The 24,385-nt window shown below is 42.0% G+C and overlaps 2 protein-coding genes across 5 annotated transcripts in view; both read left to right on the top strand.

The window, feature by feature from the left end:
• The first annotated feature begins 3,608 nt into the window (after positions 1 to 3,608).
• On the top strand, positions 3,609 to 14,581 carry limd1a (LIM domains containing 1a). The gene is made up of 7 exons (XM_035671990.1): positions 3,609 to 3,749; positions 8,238 to 8,305; positions 9,410 to 9,472; positions 10,254 to 10,384; positions 11,112 to 11,163; positions 12,370 to 12,438; positions 13,193 to 14,581. Exons 1-7 carry the CDS (start codon positions 3,704 to 3,706, stop codon positions 13,325 to 13,327), a joined length of 564 nt encoding a protein of 187 aa, XP_035527883.1. The 5' UTR covers positions 3,609 to 3,703; the 3' UTR covers positions 13,328 to 14,581.
• Positions 14,582 to 17,344: 2,763 nt separating this feature from the next.
• Positions 17,345 to 24,385, top strand: part of deptor (DEP domain containing MTOR-interacting protein) — a 34,133-nt gene continuing 27,092 nt past the window's right edge. Inside the window, exons 1-4 of one of the 4 annotated variants that reach the window (XM_035672023.1) lie at positions 17,345 to 17,610; positions 17,864 to 17,956; positions 21,820 to 21,998; positions 22,708 to 22,831. In XM_035672023.1, coding sequence (XP_035527916.1) covers positions 17,597 to 17,610; positions 17,864 to 17,956; positions 21,820 to 21,998; positions 22,708 to 22,831 — 410 coding nt within the window. In that variant the 5' untranslated portion in view covers positions 17,345 to 17,596. Of the gene's footprint in view, positions 17,624 to 17,818; positions 17,957 to 18,154; positions 18,204 to 21,819; positions 21,999 to 22,707; positions 22,832 to 24,385 lie in introns of those variants that run through there. The other 3 variants (XM_035672022.1, XM_035672024.1, XM_035672025.1) reach the window with 3 other exon arrangements.

Below are 24,385 nucleotides of genomic sequence, written 5' to 3'. Positions count from 1 at the left end.
ACACACACACACACACCCTCTCGCCTCTGTGCCGAAGGAATTTCCTGCTGGAATGTGACGATTGTAATTCCCAGCCTTCCTCTGCCCCCTGATGTGCTTGTAGTTGTGTGTGAGGGAAGATGCTCTGGCACACGTCACGGTCACGACAAGGCTCATAAATAGCACAGAGACGTGAACATTACGGATGTGTGGGAGAGCGCACTGTGCAGTCAGCACCAGTGTAGGTTTTTGAAGTCATACAGTACATGTCCTTTCTCACACACACATTCCCACACAGCCCACACACGGTTCCTGTACGTTTCCCACTAGACCATGGCTCATCCTCTGAGTCAGAAAAGTCCCTTGTGTAGGTTAGATTTCTTCACTAAAGTTTTGCCCTGCACATACGTAACATGTATGATGTGTGCAGACTGCTGAAGGAACTTTTTAGGTTTGTGAATTGTTAGGTTAAATGTTTCTTTCAGCCGGACTGAATGTAATGTACTTTGAATGGTCTCCGCCTTTCCCATGGCGTTGTTTAACCGATCCAGTGGGCCGCGTCCGTCCGTCCACAGAGCTGGGCTCCATCAGACTTCCCAACCGTGCACCGAGTGCTGATTGGCATAATTGCAGCTGGAGATTCTGGGAAAATGAATCCGGTGCCAAAACGGCTGCACCGGGGGAACACTGAGGAATGTCTGAAGGAAGAGAACAAGGAATTTTAGAAATGAAGTCTGGAGATACAAAGGGGAGGGGGGGTCCCACATGAGTTTAGAGGTGCACGAGTGGACGAACAGAGATTCAGGGAACGTTTGTGGATGCTTCTTTGTCCTTGACCACAAGAGCTGGAGAGGATGTAAGATTTATAGACAAGTCCATCCAAGAGGGGAGAAGTGGTGGGACATCCCAGTGTTCTGCCTTCCCCCTTCCTCACACACACACACACACACACAAACAACACAACACACACACACTCAGTTGAACGTCTAGTGTTGTGTTAAGATGGAGGATTAATTTATCCCATCTGGCTGTTGAGTGGAAACCTTCTTCTTAACTCTTCCCAGGGATTCTTGGCTTCTACTCTGGCAGGCTATTGAAGGCTGACTTTTATGTGTGAGTGTGTGTGTGTGTGGTGTGTGAGTGTGTGTGTGTGATATCCTCTCACGCATGACTATGTGTCTGTTAGTCTATGATATATATGGCCTGTGGTATTTGACTGAATCTAGTATGCTCTGTCACTTCTGGGTGTGGTGAAATAATGCCGTAGGTGACACAACACGCAGCACATTTCAGTGAATGAGAGTGCGATGTACATACTTTTGCTGCTTTCAAAGTTTGATTTATATAATGTGGTAATTAAACCGTTGAATCAACATTTTTAGTGAGGAAAAATATCTTTGATTGCCCGGTCTTCTGCCTAAAAACCTGAATACCTGGGGTTTTATTTATCTGACTACTACAACAAGCTGCCAGCTACAATAGACAGACTGCACAGTACTGACCAATCTGAGTCAGCTGTAAAACTTTAAAGGCACGTTTTGCCACAGAGATGGTAGGAAAACTAGTTAGCACGCGAGCAGAGAAGTCAAGATTGCTAAAAGTAAAGGATACATGGTTTTAATAGAAAGCTGAAAGTAATGGATCAACATTTGAGCTGACCAGATAGAGAAAACAAAAGCTTCCCACTCTATTAGAAGTTTTAAATACTAATAATGAGATGTTCATACTGTTGTGTTATCGTGCTGTGGATGTGTAATAGATGAATCTGAAGTCGTGGGTCGAACTTTAAGTGTTAACACTCAGTAGCTGCTACAATGTGCTGCAAGGGTCGCTCATTTTCAGCCAGTGGCACATCGGCCAGCAAGCAGCCATCTACTGGGAGTTTTGACAGCTGGGAAAGGTGAGGGAGAGTAGGAGGGGAGAAGGTTTGGCTGCTTGTTTTGCTTCCCCTCCCCCAAGCTGAAGCCAGCAGTGAGCCCCCTGAATAATAACAACACTGTTTTGGAACATGGGACTCGAGCCAAAAGCAGATTTGTAGTGGCCCAACCTGCGGCGACGTTACTACGAAAATAAGGAATTTTCGCTTCCCAACCGGGAAGAGAGAAGAGAGACTGGACGTTTATTGCGTTTTTGTTCTCACGGGGCATACAATTCAGAGCTGTAAAACATTTAAAGGGAAAATGTCGTTGGCCCAGTGTCGGATGTTGAAAAAGTCCTGCAGAGCCGCTGTGTACTTGTGTGTGTTCAGTGTTCCTGAGAATCTCTCAATCTCTGCGCCGTTCGTCCTGTGACATGAAATGTTTGTAGTCAACATTCACAGAAGAAAAGAGTTTAAAGGGGCCTTGACTCGTTCATTTAAGCAGTTTGAGGGCATGACTACTTTATTGTGTTTTCATGTAAACACAGTATCTTACATAAGAGCAACATTCTTCAGCTTTCTAATAATATCCCTCTATTATCTCTAAATCTTCTTTCCAGCCGTCGGGGCCCCTGATGATGTGTCCTCTGTTGTGGCATTAGGAGAGGCTTAAGTTGAATTATATATAGCCCGGTTGTATATTACTGAAAGCCGGTGAACAGAACCATTTGAAGAAGGTTATTCAATAACTGTGTGTTTTCGGAGGAGGCAGCCGCGTGATGTGTGTTGGATACAGTGGAGACAGAAGTCTCTTTGTCAGTGTAGGACCGGGCCGGGCCGGGCCACGCTGTTCTGCTGAGCTCCACACACACACACACACAAATAACCCTCACACTGAACCCCTTCTGTTCGGGTCGCTTTAACTTAATAGTTCCTGATTGGACAGTCGTATCGTAGCGTATCTGATTGATGTAGCAGGTAGCTGACTGTCCATTAGGGTTAGCAGTAATGAGAGTCGTCACCTGTCGTAGTCTATGTGTCAGTTTTCATATCACGCTGCAGACTCAGAGGGAGAGACGGAGACGGAGAGGCAGCACTGTAGCTTTGAAGGATAATATTTTATGGCTCAGTGTGTGTGGAGATTAAAAGTTGTTATATATTGATCACACGGAAACCCCGTGTTGTTCCTGAGCTGTCCAAAGTCGAAGGAGGGATTATGTAATAATACCTGACATCCTCTTATGTGATTGGCATTTTAAAAGGCCTGAACTGATATTCTGTAACGAGGAGAGAAAACTCTTCTTCATCTGTTTTGGGCTTTTATCTTTATTTCTGATTTCTGTCTCTTTTTTCTTTCTGACATTTTTGGTTTTTCTGCTCATACTTTGCAAATCTAGTTTGACTGTGTGGATGGATGAATATTAAGGAGACACACTGACTGTATGTTGTGAGGGCAGGAACATTTTGAAATATCAAATACTTTAATTAACAGACTTCTCAGTCTCTGAGCCAAGTCAAACAAACACATGGAGATATATCCCCTTTCAATAATAAAGCCCTGTTAACCAGCTTCCTGACTTTGGTGAAGTGAATTGTTTTTTTCTGGTTTAATCTAGATCATAGCCTCCACAACTCTTTACTATTTTTTGTCTGAATATAATAAACTAACTGTCTTAATTTGTATCTCAGATTTAATATTCGATTGACGTCTGTGACTACATCAGTGTGTGTGTGTTGCATTCATCTAATTGTGACTTAAATGTGTATCTTTCTGTGTCTTTTCTGACTCATACGCTGTGTTGTGTTGCAGGAGTCTGCGTTAAGTGCAACAAGGCGGTGTATGGAGCCAACCAGGCGTGCCAAGCCATGGGAAGTCTCTACCACGACAGCTGCTTCACCTGCAGTGCCTGTAGTAAGTATACACACACACACACACAGCATACCTTCAAGCACTTTCACCTTCTCTCCTCGGTCGATTCACAGGTAAAGCTCAGCTCCCAAAGACCCTGTTCTCCTGAATTAAAAGTGGTACCTTCCTCTTCGGTTGCTCACTGGGCTGAGCAAAAACACACAGTTATTTGGGGATTACTATCCTGTAGTGCTGGTGTTTGGTTTCTGGGTGTGCCAGTCACTCCTCCAGCCCACACAAAGACACACAGTAAGACTTTCTGCCGACCTAGTTCATCCATCAGTCAATGAAATAACTTTAAGTATAGATTAATACTCGCATTCCAAGTCTCCAAGCAAATCTGGGGACTGAAAATCATTTACTTTTAAAACCCAAAACACGCTTGAGAAAAGATTAAGAAGTGTCAGCGTGTACTTCTTGCACTAATGAAGCAATAATGGCGTCTCACATCTTGTACTGGTTAGCTACAGGGCTTATTTGTTTTAAAATGCATTCACAACGACTTCAAAGACGATGAAAATATCGGTTCTTTGGTTGTGTTGTTTTGGTTTTAATCGCATGAGACAGATGCACTTTCAACTTTTAGGGGACAATGAGTTTAAAGAAACTACACGTGTTGGAACAGTTAACATAAAAATATATATTGGACAAGTTAGATCTGTTCTGTCAGTGGGACACTCATGCAAAGCTGCACTGGCCAGGTTTTTTGCTTTTACCATTGGTCAGTTTACCTCACCAGTTAGGTATAGCCAGTTATTAGTTCAGTATCAGTTGTTCCATGTATGTGGGACTTGTAGCTTCCTGGCTGCACAGCGGTGCACTTCCATTGCCAATGTATGACCAGGCTCTCCGCTCCAACCAATTAAATGTGTGGCACTGCAGCGACCTCTACTCAGGCCCATTATTCTGCAGCACCTTTGACCTTGCCTTCATGCCCCCAAATGTATGATTAACATCTCTGTGTTTTCTTCTACCCTTGTGTTTATACGTGTGTGTCTGTGTGTGAGAGAGAGAGAGAAAAAGAGAGAGCGAGAGAGCTAGTAGATGAAAAAGAGGGACCATATTGTGGCTCAGAGTGAAACTGATGTCTGAAGTGGGGGGGGGGAGAGGAGTTTACACAACACATACCTCTCATAGCTTGCTCCATGTGAGGGCATAAGGGTTGTGATGGCTGTGAGTGGCCCCAGGGAAAAGCATCTCAGCTGGGGAGGAATGCAGGCACAGGGGCCCTCGGTAGGTCTGGCTCCAGGAAGACACTGGATGGTGTTATGTCAGCTGGGCACAACAAGATGGGAGTACAGCGCAGGACAGGGAGACCTTTCAGTGGGAGCACGCCACCCACCACCCACAGCCGGCCTGCAGGGGCACACTGGTACAGACACATGCATATGTACCCGCACAGCAAACAGCAAGATGCAGTAAAATGCACAGTGCCTATATATTAGACATCCCTTCTCATCTTCTCGTCCCATAATCTGTATCTCAAGACAACCGTCATGCTTGTTGAGTTGCATAACAAGTCTTTATGTCTGTGAACTTCCTCCCGTGACTCCACCAGTTCCCCCAAGGTGACGGAGAGGCAAGAGAACATTCCTTCGGGCTGGGAGAGCGGCATGTTTGAGATTCAGCACTTCACTGCAGGGGGGCTTTTCTCCGGGCTAATCATTGACTGTTAGCAAACAGTTAACGGTACAAACCAATTCCTGTTGGAGATTAAGCCCAAATCTGTTATCAGGGGAGCTGGTTTACACAGTAAACAACTCAAATAATCTGGAAATCTTAGAAAAGATATAAATACAAATGAAGAATTAAATGCTGGTAGGAATGACTCCACAACTATATGTGATGTCAACGGCAGCAGTGCAAGGTGTGATATGTGTTTGTAAGAAGCAGTGGTTTCACAAGATCAGCTTCCTTCTCCCGGCCCATCGGCAGGCTTTGGAGAATACAAACAAGGATCTGATTGGTGCTGAATCCACTGGTATGCTAACATCTGGTGGGTAGATTGTCAGGACCTTGACCAAATGTTCCAGGTGCTGCTGAAAGTCAGAGAAATGCATTCAGACTAAGGGGAGAGACTTCTTTTAAATGCACGTTTCTCTTTGTCAATTAAACGTACGTAGATATCTTAAGCAGGGCAGGAAATTACTTCAGTTCAGACTGAATCTCAGAGTAAACCGTCTCTAAATGTGAAATCGGTAAAAAAGAGATGTGGCTTTTTTTGCTGAAATGTCTCACTTGAGTAATTTACTCACAGGAAAAAACAAGGTTGAGGTTCAATTAGGAAGTCATGGCGTCATTGTGGATTTCTTATTTTCTGAATGGGATTACATAAAGGAATTCATAGAATGTTTTAATTAGAAAATGGCCTTGTGTTTTGTTCTGTCCCTCAGGTATTTTACATTTTTATAAAAGTGCAATGGTCACAGTTCTTTCTGGTGCTTTTCGAATAGTCAGCCCTGTCTCCTGACTTTAATTAAGCTCTTATCTTTCCGCAAAGCTCAGAGACTTCCCTCTCTGACTCACTAAGAGAAAAAAAGACAGGAATGTGAAGAAGAGGGAATGGAGAGAATGGCCCATATCTCACTTTCATCCCCTTCATCCTTCCCTCCTTCCTTTAGGGACAGAGTTCCAAGACTGTCTGTCAGTAATTACCAAAGGCCAGTTCCACACCTTGGCCCCATTGAAAGGACTGGTCTACTTCTAAGTTAGTTATTGTCTGAGCCTTCGCCTGACCTTGGTTGCTGCGTGATCATTATTATTCTGTTAAAGTAAGATAATGTAATTGTGAATAACTGGTTCAAAGAATGTCACGTGCCCTTGATATAAAAAGATAAATCATGAGGTTTCAATTTAGTTTTTCTTTGTTCTTTCCTCTGTATTCTTTGTGTAATTCAGTCTCATCGTAGGACAACAGCGTTCTTCGCTTTCTTTGACCTTCCAGACAGTCAAATTTCAAACTTCTTCCGATTTTCTAGGATTCAGAATAGTAAGGTCAAACTCTTTAGCTAAGTGCTTTTTCTCCCCTACTACACTAAAATAGTAATTTGCTTCCCTTCGTAGGTTGATTGCACTGAAGTCCTAGGGGTAAAATATATATATAATAAAGAAAAACCTCAATTACCAGAAATAAATAGGCTTATAGTAATAATAATAATATATTGTGATATAGTAAACTTTGTGGAAAAGCAATCGATAAACAACCAGACAGGAATGTCTTTTAACTAAAGTATTCAGTAAATTGAATCCATAAAAAATCAGAGTGCTTCATCGTGTGATGCAAAAATCACTACAGTAATTCGCCTTGCAACATTGCCCTTGATTGCTTCATACTGTCAGCGGTGTTAAATTACACAATAAAAAGGGCACGGCAGAACAATGGACAATACGTCATCTCACGGTAAATACTGTCATACCTCCCAAATATAAACTATGTCCAATTCAGTGCTGACTAGTTGTCGTGTTGTCCATGTTTTCCAGAAATCAGTCTCAAGAAAACCCTGTATTTAAAATGTCCCGCACTGGGGCTATGCCTCCTCTGTCTTAAGAATGAAACCATGCAATTCCTAGTGGCAAAATGACTGTGTGAAACTATGTGGATACAAGTGATCAAGTGATCAAGTAAACAGAGCGTGAGATGGAGCATGGGAGATAAAGAAGGCTCCTGTTCACCAAGGTTGACCCCTCCTCTCCCCTGCTGTCCCCTCCCTCACCTTCCCACTCAGAAAATGTGAGGAATGTTCCTCTTCCTGTGGGACCTGGACAGGAATAGGTATGTGAAGTTTGCAAAGAGGGTTTTTGTGTGTGTGTGTGTGTGTGTGTGTGGGAGAGAGAGAGAGAGAGTGTGTTTGTGCTGCTAAAAGAAGCCAGATCCAGACCAAAGAACTATTAAAGCACACAGACAGACAGGAAGCACACGCAGCGTGTGGAAAGACACCAGAAAGGAACAAAGAAGAAGAATAGCAGGTTGTTGTAGGTCTTGGCCTCTGGTTGCCATGAAATCCAATAGAGCAGCGTATTTAATCTGTTGCACCTGTCTAGTAATTGGATTTAATCAGCATTTTCCCCACGTGTTTGATCCAGATGTGTTCCTTGTCCTACTGAAGCCCGCTCCGTGTCCCAGCAATATTATATTAAGACAGCAGCACACCATAGATCCGTTGTTTGATTTATCTGCCTGGGATTCAGCAGGATATAATGAATATTGCAAGAGGGTCCATTACCTTCCAATGGGTGTAATTAATCACCACGGTCTTTATGCATTAGTGCTGTAACTATTTTCTGAGACTGGGCTCATGGCTTTGCAAGATTTTCCACTAAGACATTTCAACATTCAGTCATTGACTTACCTTTCCTCGTCCGCTTTAATCTACTTATTGTTATTCAATAATAAATAAAAACTTTTTTCCTGGAGTCAGAGGTGCAGGCCCTGCTGTGTATTGCTTGAGTGAAATGATATGAATTGACTTTTCTCTCTGCCTGTTTCTGCAGGTCGAAGGCTGAGAGGGAAGGCGTTCTACTATGTCGGAGGGAAGGTTTTCTGTGAAGAGGACTTTCTGGTGAGCGGTCAATAGAAAATAAATATCTAGTATACCTCAACTGAGGTATGTGGTCCTGTAACCTTTGGGGTGACTTAAAAAATGCAAAAATGGTAAAGATAACACACAGTAACTTGCTCATACTGACTTGCATTCACATTCACCCAGTCACAAATCTGTCTGTATTTAGGATTAACTAGGGGTGATCACCTTTTCCTTAAATACCCTCATCAGGTGTACTGCAACATGTCAGTTAGAGACTTTGACCTTGTGGCCCCGTTTTTAGCATCTAATGCAGCCGATTCATATCAGTTTCCTCCCTTGGGTGGGACTGGAAGGAGGTCAGTAACTTGAGAAGCTGCTTTGCTATGGTTTATAGGGTGGAAGGCAGTCCAGCCATTCACACTGCGTGCGCTTTGCACAGACGGAAAATGTGCATAACCATAGGATGAGCATTAAACACAATTAAAACCCCTCTGTAAAATGTGTTGTAATTTCCAGTACTCATGTTGTAGCCGGTGTGCATGTTGTGTTTTCATATTTTTTGTTGGCTTCTCCCCCCAACTCTTCCCTGTATTCACACTGTCAGTAGCTCAGTGCGTGTTTACCCCAGGAGCACTGTCAGTATAAAACCTCATCTAATTGCCTTTCCACCAAAACCTCTTAATTGCTCAATTAAAATCAAAATTTATACTGAATTAAATTTGCTCTGGCTCTGCTCCCTCTATGTGCTGTTAATTACGCCTGCTCTCCTGCCAGGCCTGTTGGTGTGGCTTCTCCTCACTGACAGTGCTCATACATAATAACACATAATAAAGCTGAGCTGACTGATTCAGATATTGTATGGGTGAAATTCCAATCTCAGGAACACACATTTACTTTTAAAGACTTTCTAAAAATGTGGTCAGTATTCCATACACGAAAGGGGTGATTTTAAGTAGTTTTAAGGAGGGGTTTTAGCACCACTACACATGCTAAACCTAATATGCGACTCTGGATTGTGCCTGGGAGACTTTGGGGAATTGCTTAGTGCTCAGTCTGAAACAGAGAGTCGGAGATTTCAGTCATCCATTAAATAACCAAATTCCACTGACATCACTGTCGTCTTTTCTCTGTCTGTTGAAGTACTCCGGTTTCCAGCAGTCTGCCGACAAGTGCAACGCATGTGGACATCTGATCATGGACATGGTGAGTGTCTGTTACTTCTCTCCAGCTGTGTGTACTTTTGTGTGTTTGTGTGTGTGGGACAGAGCCAGGTGATCTCAGCAGAAACTTAGTTACTTCACCCTAAATGAGCTTTCTGTGGGCACATCTGGATAAAGACTCAGGAAGCATGTGCGTCTCTCTGTCTCTCTCTCTCTCTCTTTCTCTCCCACACACACACACACAGTCTCATGGGTAAAAACAAAACAGACACACACACAATATATGATCAAGTCCGGAAGTGTCGCAGCATATGAAGTATTTTGCTACACATTAGTCTACACATGTTCTCTATCCAGCAGACAAAGATGGAGGAGGTGTTTTTATTACGCTCGCTTATCTGCACATTTAACATGCTGTATCTCACAGCACTTAATCTCTGAGACTGTATTTTGTATGTTGTTTATGTTATGTATGTATTTCTGTATGTAACATACAACGTAACATCTGCCCCTATCTTAAATTTACCAGAAAAGACATACCGGTAGTAGATTTATTTAATAAATAGTGTAACTGTTATATAATCATCCTGAGTACTGTGGCTGGTCTTATTCTTAGCTTTGTCCTATTCTCAGCTGCTGTTACAACCCAATATGCCCACAGGGATCATTAAAAAATAATCTAATCCAAAGTAAAAGATTTTTTTAAGAATTATGAGTATTTTAATTTTATTGGATAGAAATAGTGAGGAAATGTGAAACAGCAGTAGCAGAATGAAATAGAGTACTGATATCCTGCTTTTCTTCACTCATGTCTTTCGTCATAGATCCTGCAGGCTCTCGGGAAGTCGTACCACCCCGGCTGTTTCCGCTGTGTCATCTGTAATGAGAGCCTTGATGGAGTGCCCTTCACTGTGGACACTGAAAATAAGATCTACTGTCTCAAAGACTACCACAGGTGAGTGGCACTTACTGCACATTATGTTAAAGAAACACAGACACATGACCTGGACTTATCTGTGTTAAATTAGTTGAGCGTGACAATGGAAACAATGTCTAGGTGTCATATTACAAGTTAAATGACACACAGGGCTTCTGAGTGCAAAATCAAGGTTTTGTGTGTGAGAGAAACACTGATAGTGCAGTAGAAGTTATCAACAGTAGCATCTGTAGCACCGCAACAGTTACAGCCTTTCTTCTCTCTGCTGGGACAGTTTGTACTGCACAGCCAGGCACATGGCCGTTCACCGTCTGCCATCTCCCACGTGTCCTCTGCGCTGATTAAATCAGACAAACCTTATTGTGTATACAGTATGTGTTTTACTTTTAGCCACAGTCATGCCCATCCACACTGAGAGGCCCTTTGTTATTCCCTCAGACATCCAGGTGCCAGCCATGTGTGTGGAAATCATGAATTCATTTTGGCTTTTTGTTTTTCCTATTCCTTTTTGGATTTGGGGGATCACGTGAGGGGAAAGCCAGCACATCTGTAAACCTGGCATCTCCTTAGTCGAATCAGGATCTTAATCGAGTCAGAAGGGAGAGAGGGGGAGGCCTGACAGGTTTAAAGCATGGGAGAAGGGCATCAAATATAAACTATGATCTTTATAGTTTTTGGATAGAGTACATTTAAATTCATGCAAATCTATTGAAAACATGTTTCTGTATTCATCTCTCTCTCCCAGGGTCCTGGCGCCTAAATGTGCAGCCTGTAACCAGCCCATCCTGCCTTCAGAGGTAAGCTAACACTCCAGATCATGTTCAGATATTATCATACATTGTGTCTCTACATTATCATATTTTGACTAAATTCTCATATCAAGGTAGAGATGACAGACGCAGACATCCTCGAACCTCAGCCACAAATACCTTACTTCTCAGTTTACAAGTGATTGTGTTAACTTAAACCATCAAGAGACACAGCAGTACGAACTTTAAATACACTCAGTGGTTGTTGTTGATTAAGGCACAGGTTGTATGTTTGGTTAGGTTATGGAGCGTCAACATGAAATCCAGCACAGTGTGAATGATTCAGCTTCACTGCATCCTCAACCACCAGGAACTCTGCAGATTATAAAACCCTTATGTGCTCGTGGTTACTCAGTTATGACCCAAACACAGAACTTAGCTGTGCAGGTAGCAGACAGTTGAATATAGCCATATTTCCCACTAGATTTCAGGTCAAAACAATGTGAGGCCTAATATCTTAATAATAATATCTTTAATTGGATGTGGGGTCGAGAGCGGATGGTTAGCGGGGAGAAGCACGGTTCACACACACGCAGGACATGCTGGCAAAAGCAAAGAAATGTCCAAAATTAGAGTTGACTTTGCTGGAATGTCCCCTGCCCTCCCCTTTGAGTAAGCAGTGAGGCCGGTATTTAGAGGAGAGGTAGTGTGTGTTTGAGTGTGTGTGTATTGGGGGTAGAGGGCTTAGTCTGTCTTGTGCATTTATGTAAGCTGTTGTGCGGATGTTCAGGGGAGTTCCCTCACAGGCTGATATTGTAACCAGAGAAAGATGACTGTGACAGAAACAGCTCCTGTCCCTGTGGACATGAATTATCAGCAGGACAAAGAGCACACACACAACCTGAGACAGGATCTTTGTACACATTTGTAAATGATTTGCTACAGTCGCTGTCTCCTTGCAGCTGTATTTCTGTCTATTTTCACGTATGCCAGTATGATTTTTAAGCTCTGTTTTGTTACAAGTGTCTCTCCTGAGTGTGATTTCTTGATTTTCAATGGTAAATTCAGAAAATATAATGGTGAAGGGTTGTAATGCAGAGGAGTACTTTAAAGTCAGCTCTTGGCTGGCATCAGTGTGTGCACGCTTTTTATCGATCTTTTGAAGCTTTTGTCAGGCTGAACAGAATAAAACAGCGGAGTGTCTCCTGGCGAGATTGGCTTGAGTTACGTTTGACTGTCTGAATTGTTTTCCAGGGGTCTGATGAAACCATTCGAGTTGTATCTATGGACAAAGACTATCATGTGGAATGCTATCACTGCGAGGTGGGTTAAAAACACATCACATTTCTCTGTTCCAAAACTAAAAACGAAGCTTTGCATTTGACAACACGCATGTTTTAATGGCTCTGAGCCAGGGACGCTCTGAATGTCTCGTTAAGAGAAATCATTATGAGTAGATCCCCGATCTTAATTACAGCCTTGGCGGTAATTATATAGTATATACTGCTTAGGAGAGCAGGTATGCAACACCTCATCATCCCTATCTTATCACTTTACTCAAGTGGCGTCTTTATTTTTTGCCAAAGTCTGATTGACAGCTGCTGTTCTTAAACTTAATGAAAATAAAAATCGGTGGGCTGTGAGAAGCAGCTCCCCGTTAAAGAAGTGTTTAACTATTGAGTTGCTGCATCCTTCTGGTGCATTTTTTAATCTTTCAAGCTGTTCAAAGAGCAGCATCTTGACATTAGAATTCTGTCTTCGTAAACAGATTTCTTTCTTGAAACTGGAAGCCATAAGGCAGATAAAGGAATCCTTCATCAAACAGAGCATGCTTTTTTCCCTTCTCTCAGTATGCACAGATTTGAGATTTGCTAAGAAGTTTTCTTTTTTGTAAATGTAGAAATTAACCTCTTCTAAATGCTGCATATTCACACTTCCACAGCTCAATCTTTGAATGACTGGAAATAAGGCTAATGTGGGGCAGAGATCAGACTAATTATCTTGTATTCTTCTATTTAAACTCACGTAACCTTTCACTGGATGTGTCTCATCCTTGTTCCTCCTTTGTGTTGTCCAGGAATGTAAGATGGAGCTAAATGACGAGGACGGTCACCGCTGCTACCCTCTGAATGGCCACCTTCTGTGCCACTCCTGCCACCTGAAGAACATTGAGCCAGGCTCCTCTTCCATCGCCACTGCCGCCTCCTACTAACACTACTGTAGGGGGAGGGAGACACCTGGTGCATATATGGAGGAACTGCCAAAGAGTGACTGACAGCAGGAGTGGATATGCACAATTCTTGTTGTAGAGGATTGATTAATGCAGTGCATCAGAACATACTGTGGTCTGATATGTATTTTCATAGGAATGTTGATGAAGTTTCCATTATGCCTAAATAGGTTTTGACCCAATAATGAAGTATTGTAGCACACCAAAGCCCTACTTTGAATGCGGAGAAGCATTGTGCTATACCGGCTGCATACTGACTTGGCAGATGTTGCCATATGATATCTTTTAAATGTAAATATCAGTTGCATTGGCTGTGTAAATATCACACTGCTGCTCACTTCAGAAATTGATCCATAAATCATCCGGGTTTCTAATAAGGGTTTTCACAGAATGTGCTTGATGCCTGTTGTGCCTTCACATCAGTTTCTACATGCAATAACAACAGCTGGTGTTTATTTACATAGAAATGAACAAATTGGTGTTAAACATTATTTGAAAAAGTCAAAGCATAACAGTAATTCCTTCTTTGCTCAATTTTTCACCAGTGTTACCACTGAGTAGAAAGTATTCCTTCTTTTCCAGCTGATAACCAGAGCCATCACTGTTTCCATAATATTTAAATTCCAGTATGCAATAAATTATATCAAATAATACTTTTTTAAAAACACAACCATTCCATAGAAATGTTAAACAATGCCATTATCCTCGAGGTTGCTATGTGTTAATATGCTTAGGGCTTACCATTTCACATTATTAGGACTTTTCTTTTTTTGATGCAAGAAAGAATCAGAGAGCCAGCTTTTACTCTTCTCTAATAAACTGCCATTATTTGTCACATGCAATCTGCTCTCAGCACTTAAAGACAGGCTTGTGACTTCTCTATGCACCGATGAAGAGGTTGATACTAGGCCTGTAGATCTGTGTTTTGTTACATTTGCAAGCATTGTATATTTAAAAAAAGAGATATATTGTAGGCCTATATTCATTTACTTTTGTTTCATTTTGACTTTTGTGCAGAACCCCTTAAATACTAATTTGATTTGCAGTGGGAAGTGCAGTACTTTACCATCCATATATTATTCACGTCTTGAGTTAACTAACTTAATACTTAAGTTGCTTGTCATTTGAGGTCCTTATTTCATAGCCAGCTGTAGTTACGACAAAGATCAAACATATACATTGTATGATTGTTGTAAAGAAAGTATTTAATAAATGCATTGCAATAGGCCAAACTTTTTTAATTTGTCTTTTTTTTTTTTTTTTACAGTAGAAAGGCATACATTCATTAGTAAGTCACATGATATCTTGCTTTAGGAGATGAAGACAATTCAATATCTATTCCATGGTATTTTTACAAGTAGAGCTGCATAATATTAACAGGCATTATTTGATCAATGGGTCCACAGTGTACTTCATGCATCAATACTTTTCATTCAGTTGTGGCCCTGCACACACAGAAAAAGTGCTCAACTTGCATAATTATAACACACATTTCCAACTTTCCAGGGTGGTCGTGGTTGCCTGTATGTTACCCTCAGTGATCCAGGAATAGCTGCTGAAGTGATGTGCTGCTATTTAAGGTTCGAACTCTGCCTCTGGTAAAACTACAGAAAGAACTGATCTGGACACGCGTTATGCCAGACTCGCGCCGACACGTGTTTCTTCTACAAAAGTAGAACTGAAGCGTTTAAATAATTAACTTCTTGAACGTGGGATGGTGGCTTTCGTTTCTTAGGAAACACGCCGCTAGTTAAGCTATTTATTTTTTAGAGACTCTGAACCTTCTCAAAGCTTAATGATCTAAATATCACACCAACAAAAAGTCGACCCCCGTTGGCCGGCAATACCCTCATTGGCCGGGTGTTTCGCTGAGTTGAACCCTTGGATATCCACGCGTGCAGTGCGTGCATGACCCTGGTCCTTCAGCAGCTCGTTATGATTCGTGTATAAAATAAGTTGTTATGTCAGCGCAACTGGAAATAACATTTGAGAACTATGGGAGGTGGGCCCAGAGGAAACCAAAGGATACATTATCATCGTGATGCTGAAGAAGAGATACGAATATGGACAAACCTCATGAAGCTTATTTGTTATTGTGTATCGTACAGTAGTGGCTTGGAGTTCCATTTCCTGTCTCTGTGTAGATATAAAAGATTGTTTGAGCGGTAATTGTTGTTAATAATTTAATTAAATAGATGATAATAAAAAAGAAAATGAGATGGGAAGGAAGTAAAGAAATTGTTAAACACACAGAATCAGCCCAAACCCACTTTTATACTTGTGTAAGTGTAGAATACAACAAAACAAGCAAACAATAACAACAACAACAATAAAATAATAATAATGGTGAGTCTCGTTCAGTTTTTGATGTGGTGTGTATTACATAAGCCCTATCTGCGAGATAAAATGACTGTTTTTTTTTGCTATAAAGCGAGCTTGTGTACAGTGAATTGGGACGGTTTAGCTTTTAATGTTAATGTAGGTACGAAACGTGTCTGGGAAGTTCAAGGAAAATATCTTATGACAGCAGCTTATAATTGGTCTGTGTGACGCAATGTCGCAAACAAGCACATATTTGGACCGAGTATGAATGTAATGTTAACACATGAAGCCAAATGAGGCTGCTGTGGCATGTTGTAGTGTGTGTCCTAGTTTAATGTGAAGTGGTCCTAACACAGACAGCTCAAACAATGTTAACTTTTGCATCAGAAATGACATAAGTTGGAGGCCCAGAATGACACTCACTGACAAAGATTTCATAAACATTCATAAAGACTCATGACAGGTGTCGTGTAGCAGTCTTATTCACACGCCTTCAGAATAAAAGTGGTTGACTCAGGCCTTTTTGTCACTGGCTGGATGTGCTGAGCAGGATGATTCGAATCTGATGGAATAATTAAGACCTAAGTTTAAGACATAAACAAAACAGAAACAACTCAAGGCTATCAGTTATGTAGAGAAGGAGGAGTGGACAGCAGGGTTGTCAACGTAAACTAGATTAGCCTTGCTTGTGACACCACGTGCCTGTGCTGTAGACAGGAATGCAACATAGTTTTACACTACTTAATATGGAGAACATTCGACAAAAGACGGATTACTCTGCCGAATACGAGTACATACAGTTTACACACTTATCAGTGGTAAGGCCAATGAACGCAGGGTGACGTTCATCTGTCCTGGGTAGAAGCGTTGGTTTTATGTTATTTCAGATACAGAAACATGGTTGTGAATAGGCAGCTGATGTGCAGCCGGTTACTCTACGGTATGCTTGCTGACAAAAATATTTGGGACATGGTAATTCAAAGCTTGTAGTCAAAGATTGAAAGGTTGTATGTGTGTCGGCTTCTTGTTAGAAATCAAGGAATTCAGTTAGTGACGTAAAGTCAGAAGAAAATTCAGATTCAGGTTGGTTTCTTTCCTTTTTCAGAACTTGTTTGGTGGTAGAATCTAGAGAGGCGTACCGCAGATAATGCAAGCACAACGATCGAATGGAGTGATATTGGAAAAATGAAGTGGAACGTGAGTGGGAAGGGAGGAAAAGCTGTCTGACCGGAGTTAAGAGAGAAAAAAGGGGTGGAGGACATGTCCCCTTCTGTGAAATGCAAGGCACTTATTGACCTCATTCAGTTCATTGACAGTGAATTCATTTGCTTTTGCTAATCAGGACAGCATTACACTGGCTGCTCTCTGTTCTAACACCAGATTAAAGAAACAAAGGTGTACCTTTTGTCCGAGCCTTGGGTGATATCAGTTCCTGGACCGGGCGGTGAATGTAAGGTCGAGGCCGCACTCACAGTGGCTGCTGTAAGCCAGCGCCCGCTTCGGTGGTAACGTCCCCCAGGACGAGCAGCAGATCTCCCAATGCGGGGCTGTGTGGACGGGGCACTGGCTGCACCGTGGGGAAAACGTGCATCGTCATCCCTGTGGGTGTGCAGTGTCAGTGACACGAACCGACCCGAGGCGCTGCGTATCGGCGTGCGCATCAGCACCAGACGGACCGACGGGAGGGTTTCGTGGGAGGAAATGCGGCATGCAGTGCACGCCTTAAGTGGTGTGTGTGTGTGTGCAGATGATTTGGAGGTGTTTTTTTCCCGTGGATTTAAAAGTGGACCGCTGCTGATGCTGGCACACTGAGGCTGGGCTGTGACTTCTGACTGGCTGCACTGTTGCATATGTTTCCTGGGATGGGATAACCCCCCACCCCCCATCCTCGTTCATCAAAGGGATAATTGATCATTATTTTCGCTCTCCATGGTGCTTGAAGGGTAAGCAAAAAAGGTGTCAGTGCATTGTTTATTTTTCTCAAATCATCACCGCGTGGATGCTTGCGTGCCGTTTGTTTTCCATTGCATTGGTTCCTGTCCTCTGCGCTGCACAGCATGTTTACTCATTTTACAACAAAAAACTAACAAAAAAGCAAAACTGGTGCATTTTTCTCAGTGCAGAATTGATTTCTTTTTTTTTTTTGTGAAGCTATTTGGCAACAAAAACACCCCGGATCTCTGCCTCCTGTGTTAGCAGAGAGATGGACGGGATCGGGAACACCATGCAGAAGAAGGCTGCAGAGCTGGAGCGGCTGGCCGAGGTGCTCGTCACCGGAGAACAGCTGAGGTATGTCGGTCAGAAATGCCCGCTGACCCTGGGTATGCTGCGGGTCACACGTTGAGGGGAAAGCTGGTGCAGGATCATCCGCGAACCGACCACCGAAATGCAATTGCAGTCCCGAACGAATCCACTTGATGATGAGTAGAAACACTCATTGTTTAATTAGTTTTCATGCTCCATCCTGTGTGTCTTTCTGTGGCCCAGATCAGGATGAACGAGGACATGACAGGACATGACACGTTAATTGAGAAAAGTGGGTGTTGTAGGCATGGCAGCAGATTAATGATCATGCATGTGGCTCGCTGCAAACTGACAGCACAGGCAGTGTCAGCCCTACTGCAGCATGCGGAGCCAAACAAAGGCGTCCACACATGCTCAGCCCTGCCTGAGCACACTGCTGCAGGATCCTGTTTTGCTTTTACAGTTTTGAGGACTCAACCCATGAGTAGTTTTTGTTGCTCCGGTAATACAGTGACCTTTGAGCTGCAGAGGGAATGATCAACCTACTAACCCATTATCATTATCATGCCCTGCCCGTTCATCCTATCAGGCAACTGTACTGCTAGCCTTGGCAGTGTTGTTGACATGCTGTACTCTTTGACCTACTGTCTGTGAAGAAAGGCCCCATAACCCCAGGGGCGTTTGCTGGCTCACGCTCCCGGCAATGAATAGAGGCTCACTAGGTAAAGCATGGCATCAATGCCTGGAATTTCAGCCCCCCACTGAACTACGAGGAAAATACGCCACTGAATTGTGTTTTTCCAGCTGGGTGGGATGAACTGAGTTAGAGTTTTTGTTGTTTGTTAAGAAGTAAACACTGTGATATTGTCTTGTCCTCTTCTGAAGAACCATAAAAGTCACAGTCACCACCTCAAGAGATTAATAGTTTGTGTCTAGATGTATATCTCTTTTTGTTATCTTAGCAGCTTAGCAGCAGTGTGTGTTTTCCTGTTTGTTACTTTGTGCTCTATGTGTGTGTGTGTGTGTGTGCGTGTGTGTGTCAGTGTCCCTGGCACAGCTGTGTACTGAGGCAGCCAGCTGGCAGTGTGGCTGGTGTCAGTGAACGAAGGGTTGGTGGGGTAGCTGTCCAAGAGTCCTCTGCCTCTGAGACATTGCTGTTCTCGGGGGAAAGGTCTCGAGGTTGTGACATACAGGGCTCGATGTCTGTCTCTAAATCTTTATCTTCGTCTTTTTTAACAGTCAGCTTGCAAACTTTTTAAGATAGAAGCATGGTTCTAGGGATGGTAGTATCATTCTGTTCCGGTCCAGCCTGAAATACCTTAACATAGGGATGTGAAATTGTTACAACCCTGCTCGAAAAAAAGAGATCTTATACAAAATGTAAAAGGTGAGGCGAAACCACAAAGGAGACAGGGCGGATTGTGGCTGTTTATATCAAAGAAGCAGATAAAACCAAAGAAGGATTCAAGGAGCTAAAACTATCTGAAAAAAAAAAAAAGTAGAACAAGCAATGTCAAAGTCAGTAGATAGTGTCCTCTGCTGTTTTAAAAAAGTATTATGATTCATTTTTCATTTCAGCGATTTGAATCTTCACATATTTGCGAATTAACTTGTATCAGGATATATTGTTACCTTCCTATCTCAACAACTATTTAAATGGATTATTTGTACAGACGTTCACGGCCCCCAGAGGACGAATCCTTTTGACTTTGGTCATTCCCGCCAAATGAGGTTGACATTTTTGTTTCTGAGTGAAATATGTCAATAACAATTAGATGGGTTGCCATTAAAATGTGTAAAGAAAGTCACGTCCCCCCTCAGGAGGATTGTTTGGTTTATGACCAAATACCTGCAAAACCATTCTCATTAGATCCAGCTTCACTTTGTGTTTGGTGCTAATTAGCAAATGTTAGCATGCTAACATGCTAAACTAAGATGAAACTAAGTGAACATGGTAAATATTTGTGCTTGTTAGCATTTAGCTCAAAGCACCATTATGTCTAAATACAGTCTCACATAGCTGCTAGCAAGGCTGAAAGCTATTAGTCTTGTTACACTGTGCACTATCAACTAGGATCAGATTGATTGCCAATAGATTTCAGCATTCAAGGAATCTGCCTTGGTATATTGGTGCATAATAATAAACAGTATGAGGAAAATATAAAGAAAGATGAAAGCAATTACTGCAACTCAAGAAGAAAATAAAGAATAGAAAGATAGAAAATTGACAATTGCATAAAATAAATATAAAACATTATGTACAATAATCAAATCAAATCAAAATACCTTTATTTATCCATCAGGAACTTCATTTGTTTAAAGGCATCAGTGCATACACAGACATAACCGGACAGACGACAAACAGAGTAAACAACATACAAGTGCGATTTCAGATGTTTAGAATGCCGGTTTTAAAATGTTTAATATTAAAAATATGTTATGTTAAAGAGCTACGAAAATACGTACTAATACTAAAACACTGGACAGTTTAATGATTGGTGTTCTCCCTTCCCTCCCTCCCTCTCCCTGCTTTACCTTTGTCCTGGTGTGAATTGGTAGTTAAGAAGGAATGAGAAAGTCAATTTCATTTTATGAACTGTATTAATGAAAATAAAAATAGACCTGATATGAAATACAGTTGGTATAAAAGCACGGGGAGTACCTAATCCACACCTTTGTTTGATCATTTATCACAAGTCAAGCTCATGGAACAAGAGTGACATAGTTCCTGGCACTGACAGATAACAGTACACTGGCTGTTTTTAAATATCTTATCACACTATTGTGTCCCATCATGACGACTGCTCGTGTGGTAGAGCGGATGTATTTCAGGCACAGGGCTGAAAGACAGACAGAAAGGACGGATTGCACACAGACACATGCAGCTGCTGTAGTAAGTCCTGTGACCAGTTTATAGTTGTGAATAGAGCGTTTGTTGCCCCATGGCAGACTGTGATAGAGAGTCAGGCTTGGTGGATGTTTTCAGCCTGGGAATCAGCATCATTATAGTCATACTGGGAGCCAGAGACTCATTCAGAAACACTCCCGCTTGTCATTGTGCGACCCAGCACAAATGTAAGAAATGCTGTTACAGAGAGGAACCAACAGAGTTAGACCCCCTACCACAACACGTATTCTGACACCTGAGCCTCCTATAAGGAAACAGCATGATGGATTATTTTGCTTCCATCTACATCTGAGATGATTTATGGGTAGATTAGACTGTACCCGAACAGAGGAGGGAGGAAAGGATGAGTCTGTAACTTATTTGCCCATCGTGAGTCTTGGCAGAACATCGTGTGGATACTTACTGGGGCGGACTTGGACTGGGACGTCGTTGCTAATCCGGGGTGATGCTAGCCAGCTGCACGCAGACTCAGCATGGAGTGGAACTAGCTAGCGGCAGGGAGCTTGGCTAAGGCTGTGGTGGGCTGTTTCACAATACTCAGGTTCAGGGAGAGGTCACCTTGATGATGCAAAAACCAGCATCTAGGCCAACTATAGAAGCATGAGAGGGTTGTCATGACTACATGCAATATATATATGTATATTTATATCACGTTATAAATCCCTGAAGATGGAGATTGAATAGCATGCATGCACCTTGAGCCTAGAGGACTGATTTGCTAATTTCATAAATTTGTCTTTGTATGAATAATCTGTTCTTATGGGTAAATCATGGTTTTTACTACTAGAAGATTTCTTATCTTAATAGACTAATTTATGATATGAAGCTCATATAAACCACTAAACCAGGGAATGACAGGACTAACACCGTTTAGAAGGTGAAACATCACTCAGTCGTCACTTAAACCAAAAGTGTTTAATGTATTAATTGTTAAGGAATCATGTCACAGAACTCTCAAGAACTGTTTTCTCTCCTCTGTGGCTTGTTTGCTGCCCTCCAGGCTGCGGCTCCATGAGGCGAAGGTGATCAAAGATCGGCGGCACCACTTGCGAACTTACCCAAACTGCTTTGTGGCCAAGGAACTCATAGATTGGCTTATGGAACACAAGGAAGCCTCAGACCGAGACACAGCCATCAAGATCATGCAGAAACTTTTAGACCAGAGCATCATTCACCACGGTAAGGCTGAGCTGTGTGTGTGTGTGTGTGTGTGTGTTTGTGTTTGTGTTTGTGGGGCGGTTAGTCTTGTATGTGTTTTTCATTTTCTGCAACAGCAAGGGTCTCTCTCTCTCTCTCTGTCTTTCTTTCTTGAACATTTTCTTCTGGGACGATCGGTGGCCTCTGATAGCGGATTCTTCTGTCTCCCAGACAATTTGGCTCCACTGTAGCGTCTCACTACCTGTTTCATGTGTGACCAGACAACGAAAACAGAGGCGGAGAGAGCACGCTTTCTCTTTAGTTGAAGTTTAGACAGAGCCAACTCAATATTAACTCATCCCAACTGTAGATTAATGATTTAATGATGTTTAGATTTTAGTAACTGCTTTATACAAACATGATCAAAATTCCCATGATCCCTTTATGTGACGCTTTTGCTATTTTTATACCATTGTTAATTACACTCACACAACCTAAACTGGCCAGTAAATGCATTTATCTGTAAAGTAAATGAGCAGTCCAGTGAAACCTGAGTTATGAAACAGATTTGCATGAATTGTCTCATGATTTCAGTCGTGCATGTTGGTTATGTTTCTAAAATCTGTCAGTCAGTAACAGCCTCTTCCTGTTCTGGCTCTTTGATAATCCATTTCTGTCCCCTGAGTCTGTAATCCCTGCAGGTGATGAGCCCTTAACTAAAACCTCTATGCATGTGTGTGTGTGTTTTCAGTGTGCGACGAGCACCGGGAGTTCAAAGACCTGAAGCTGTTTTACCGCTTCAGAAAAGATGACGGCACTTTCCCGTTGGACAGCGAAGCCAAAGTCTTCATGAGGGGGCAGAGGATCTATGAGAAGTATGAACACACACAGACACGCCATATAACACAACCACAAGCACTCAGTCGTATTCTTCTAAGTGGAACTATGAGAGGGATTGAAGGAAATGGCTTCATACAGTTGCGTAGCAGAAACAGAAATTCCCCAGGCATTTTATCACTGAGTGTGTTTGATTGATTTTCTCTTTTACCCTTTCCGTTTGCATCTTTAAAGGAATAGTTCATAGTAGTTTTCTTGCCAAAGGTTGGATGAGAAGATTGGTATCACTCTTGTATCTGTACGGTAAATATGAAGTTGCAGCCAGCAGCTGGATAGCCTAGGTTAGCTTAGCATAAAGACTGGAAATAGGGGGAAACTCAAAAATCTGTTTTTCTTCTTATTCCTACAGCTTCACTGAATGATGTATGTGCAGAGTTTGACACTAGAAGGTTGTTTCCACATTCATCTGCTGAAAGTGGAAAGTGTCTCTGTGCTCATGATTTGTGACATAGTTTGGAAGTCCATCCTGGTCCAGTACGCAACTTCTACAAGTGTGTGGTAAAACGTTGAAGCCATCAGTGCACACACACTAAAAATTGACTTTACAGAGAAGTAGTAGACAAACAGAAGTGAACAAAGTTTGCATATCCATCTGCCTCTGGTAGAGTTAATGAGTTATCATTATCAGACACATTATTGTTCTAAGCTGACTATTTTGTCTATTTGACTAAAGTCATAATACATGTCTGCAGGTGCATCTAACATACTGTAAACCTCATGACAGTTAAATGAGTTATCATTATCAGACACATTATTGTCTAAGCTGACTATTTTGTCTATTTGACTAAAGTCATAATACATGTCTGCAGGTGCATCTAACATACTGTAAACCTCATGACAAACTAAGGCTTTGATTTAACACAACAGTTGCATGAGTTTTTCATAGCTGATATGCAACAGAAATGCATACAAACTTAAATTGGCTGTCAGCTGCAAAACAAAAACACAAATCATCACTGTGTGTTGGTTAAGAACTGTAAATCTGTAAGACTTTTATCTCCCATTCCTGCAGGTGTATCTGGGTTTTTAAAGATTGATTGATTTAAAAATATATCGCTTACTTCCTCAAAGATGCCGCTGGTAAAGCTTTTTGATATGATGAACAGTGAACTGACGCTGTTGACTTTAAGAAGTTCATGGTCCCTTGGAAATCAATAGCACATCCCACGTGTGTATTTCCTGCCTTCCTCTTTGTGAGAATCATTGGCGTTCACTATGGCAGGCTGATTGAGTGCATTTGAGTGAATTTCTTTGAAAGCTTGTTTTGCTGGTACATTTTATTCCATTAGATTGGAAAGCGTAGTATTAAGCTTAACTGATTTTTAACAATGATAAAAGCCTGCAGGCATAGGGAAATCAGAAGACATTAATAAGAGATGACTCACAGCATTCGTCCAGGGACAGGCTGGATTTAGAGAAGGGCAGAGGACACCACTAATGGGACTGTTTTTGTTTGTCATCAGGTTTGTACCCATGAAGCTGCTTCTCCATGTGATGAGACTAATTGTTTCTTCCTCTGTGTGTGTGTGTGT

This window comes from Morone saxatilis, unplaced genomic scaffold (assembly GCF_004916995.1).
Source record: "Morone saxatilis isolate NCDOM2014 unplaced genomic scaffold, NCSU_SB_2.0 Contig24, whole genome shotgun sequence".
Classification (NCBI taxonomy): domain Eukaryota; kingdom Metazoa; phylum Chordata; class Actinopteri; family Moronidae; genus Morone; species Morone saxatilis.
This window is presented reverse-complemented; position numbering and strand designations above follow the sequence as displayed.

What these genes read in the sequence shown, in the direction of transcription:
- limd1a (XM_035671990.1), top strand. Translation starts at nt 3,704, where the DNA reads ATGGGAAGTCTCTACCACGACAGCTGCTTCACCTGCAGTGCCTGTA. An exon ending in TGTCTCAAAGACTACCACAG is followed by an intron (nt 10,385 to 11,111) that starts GTGAGTGGCACT and finishes TCTCTCTCCCAG; the next exon opens with GGTCCTGGCGCCTAAATGTG. An exon ending in TGGAATGCTATCACTGCGAG is followed by an intron (nt 12,439 to 13,192) that starts GTGGGTTAAAAA and finishes TGTGTTGTCCAG; the next exon opens with GAATGTAAGATGGAGCTAAA.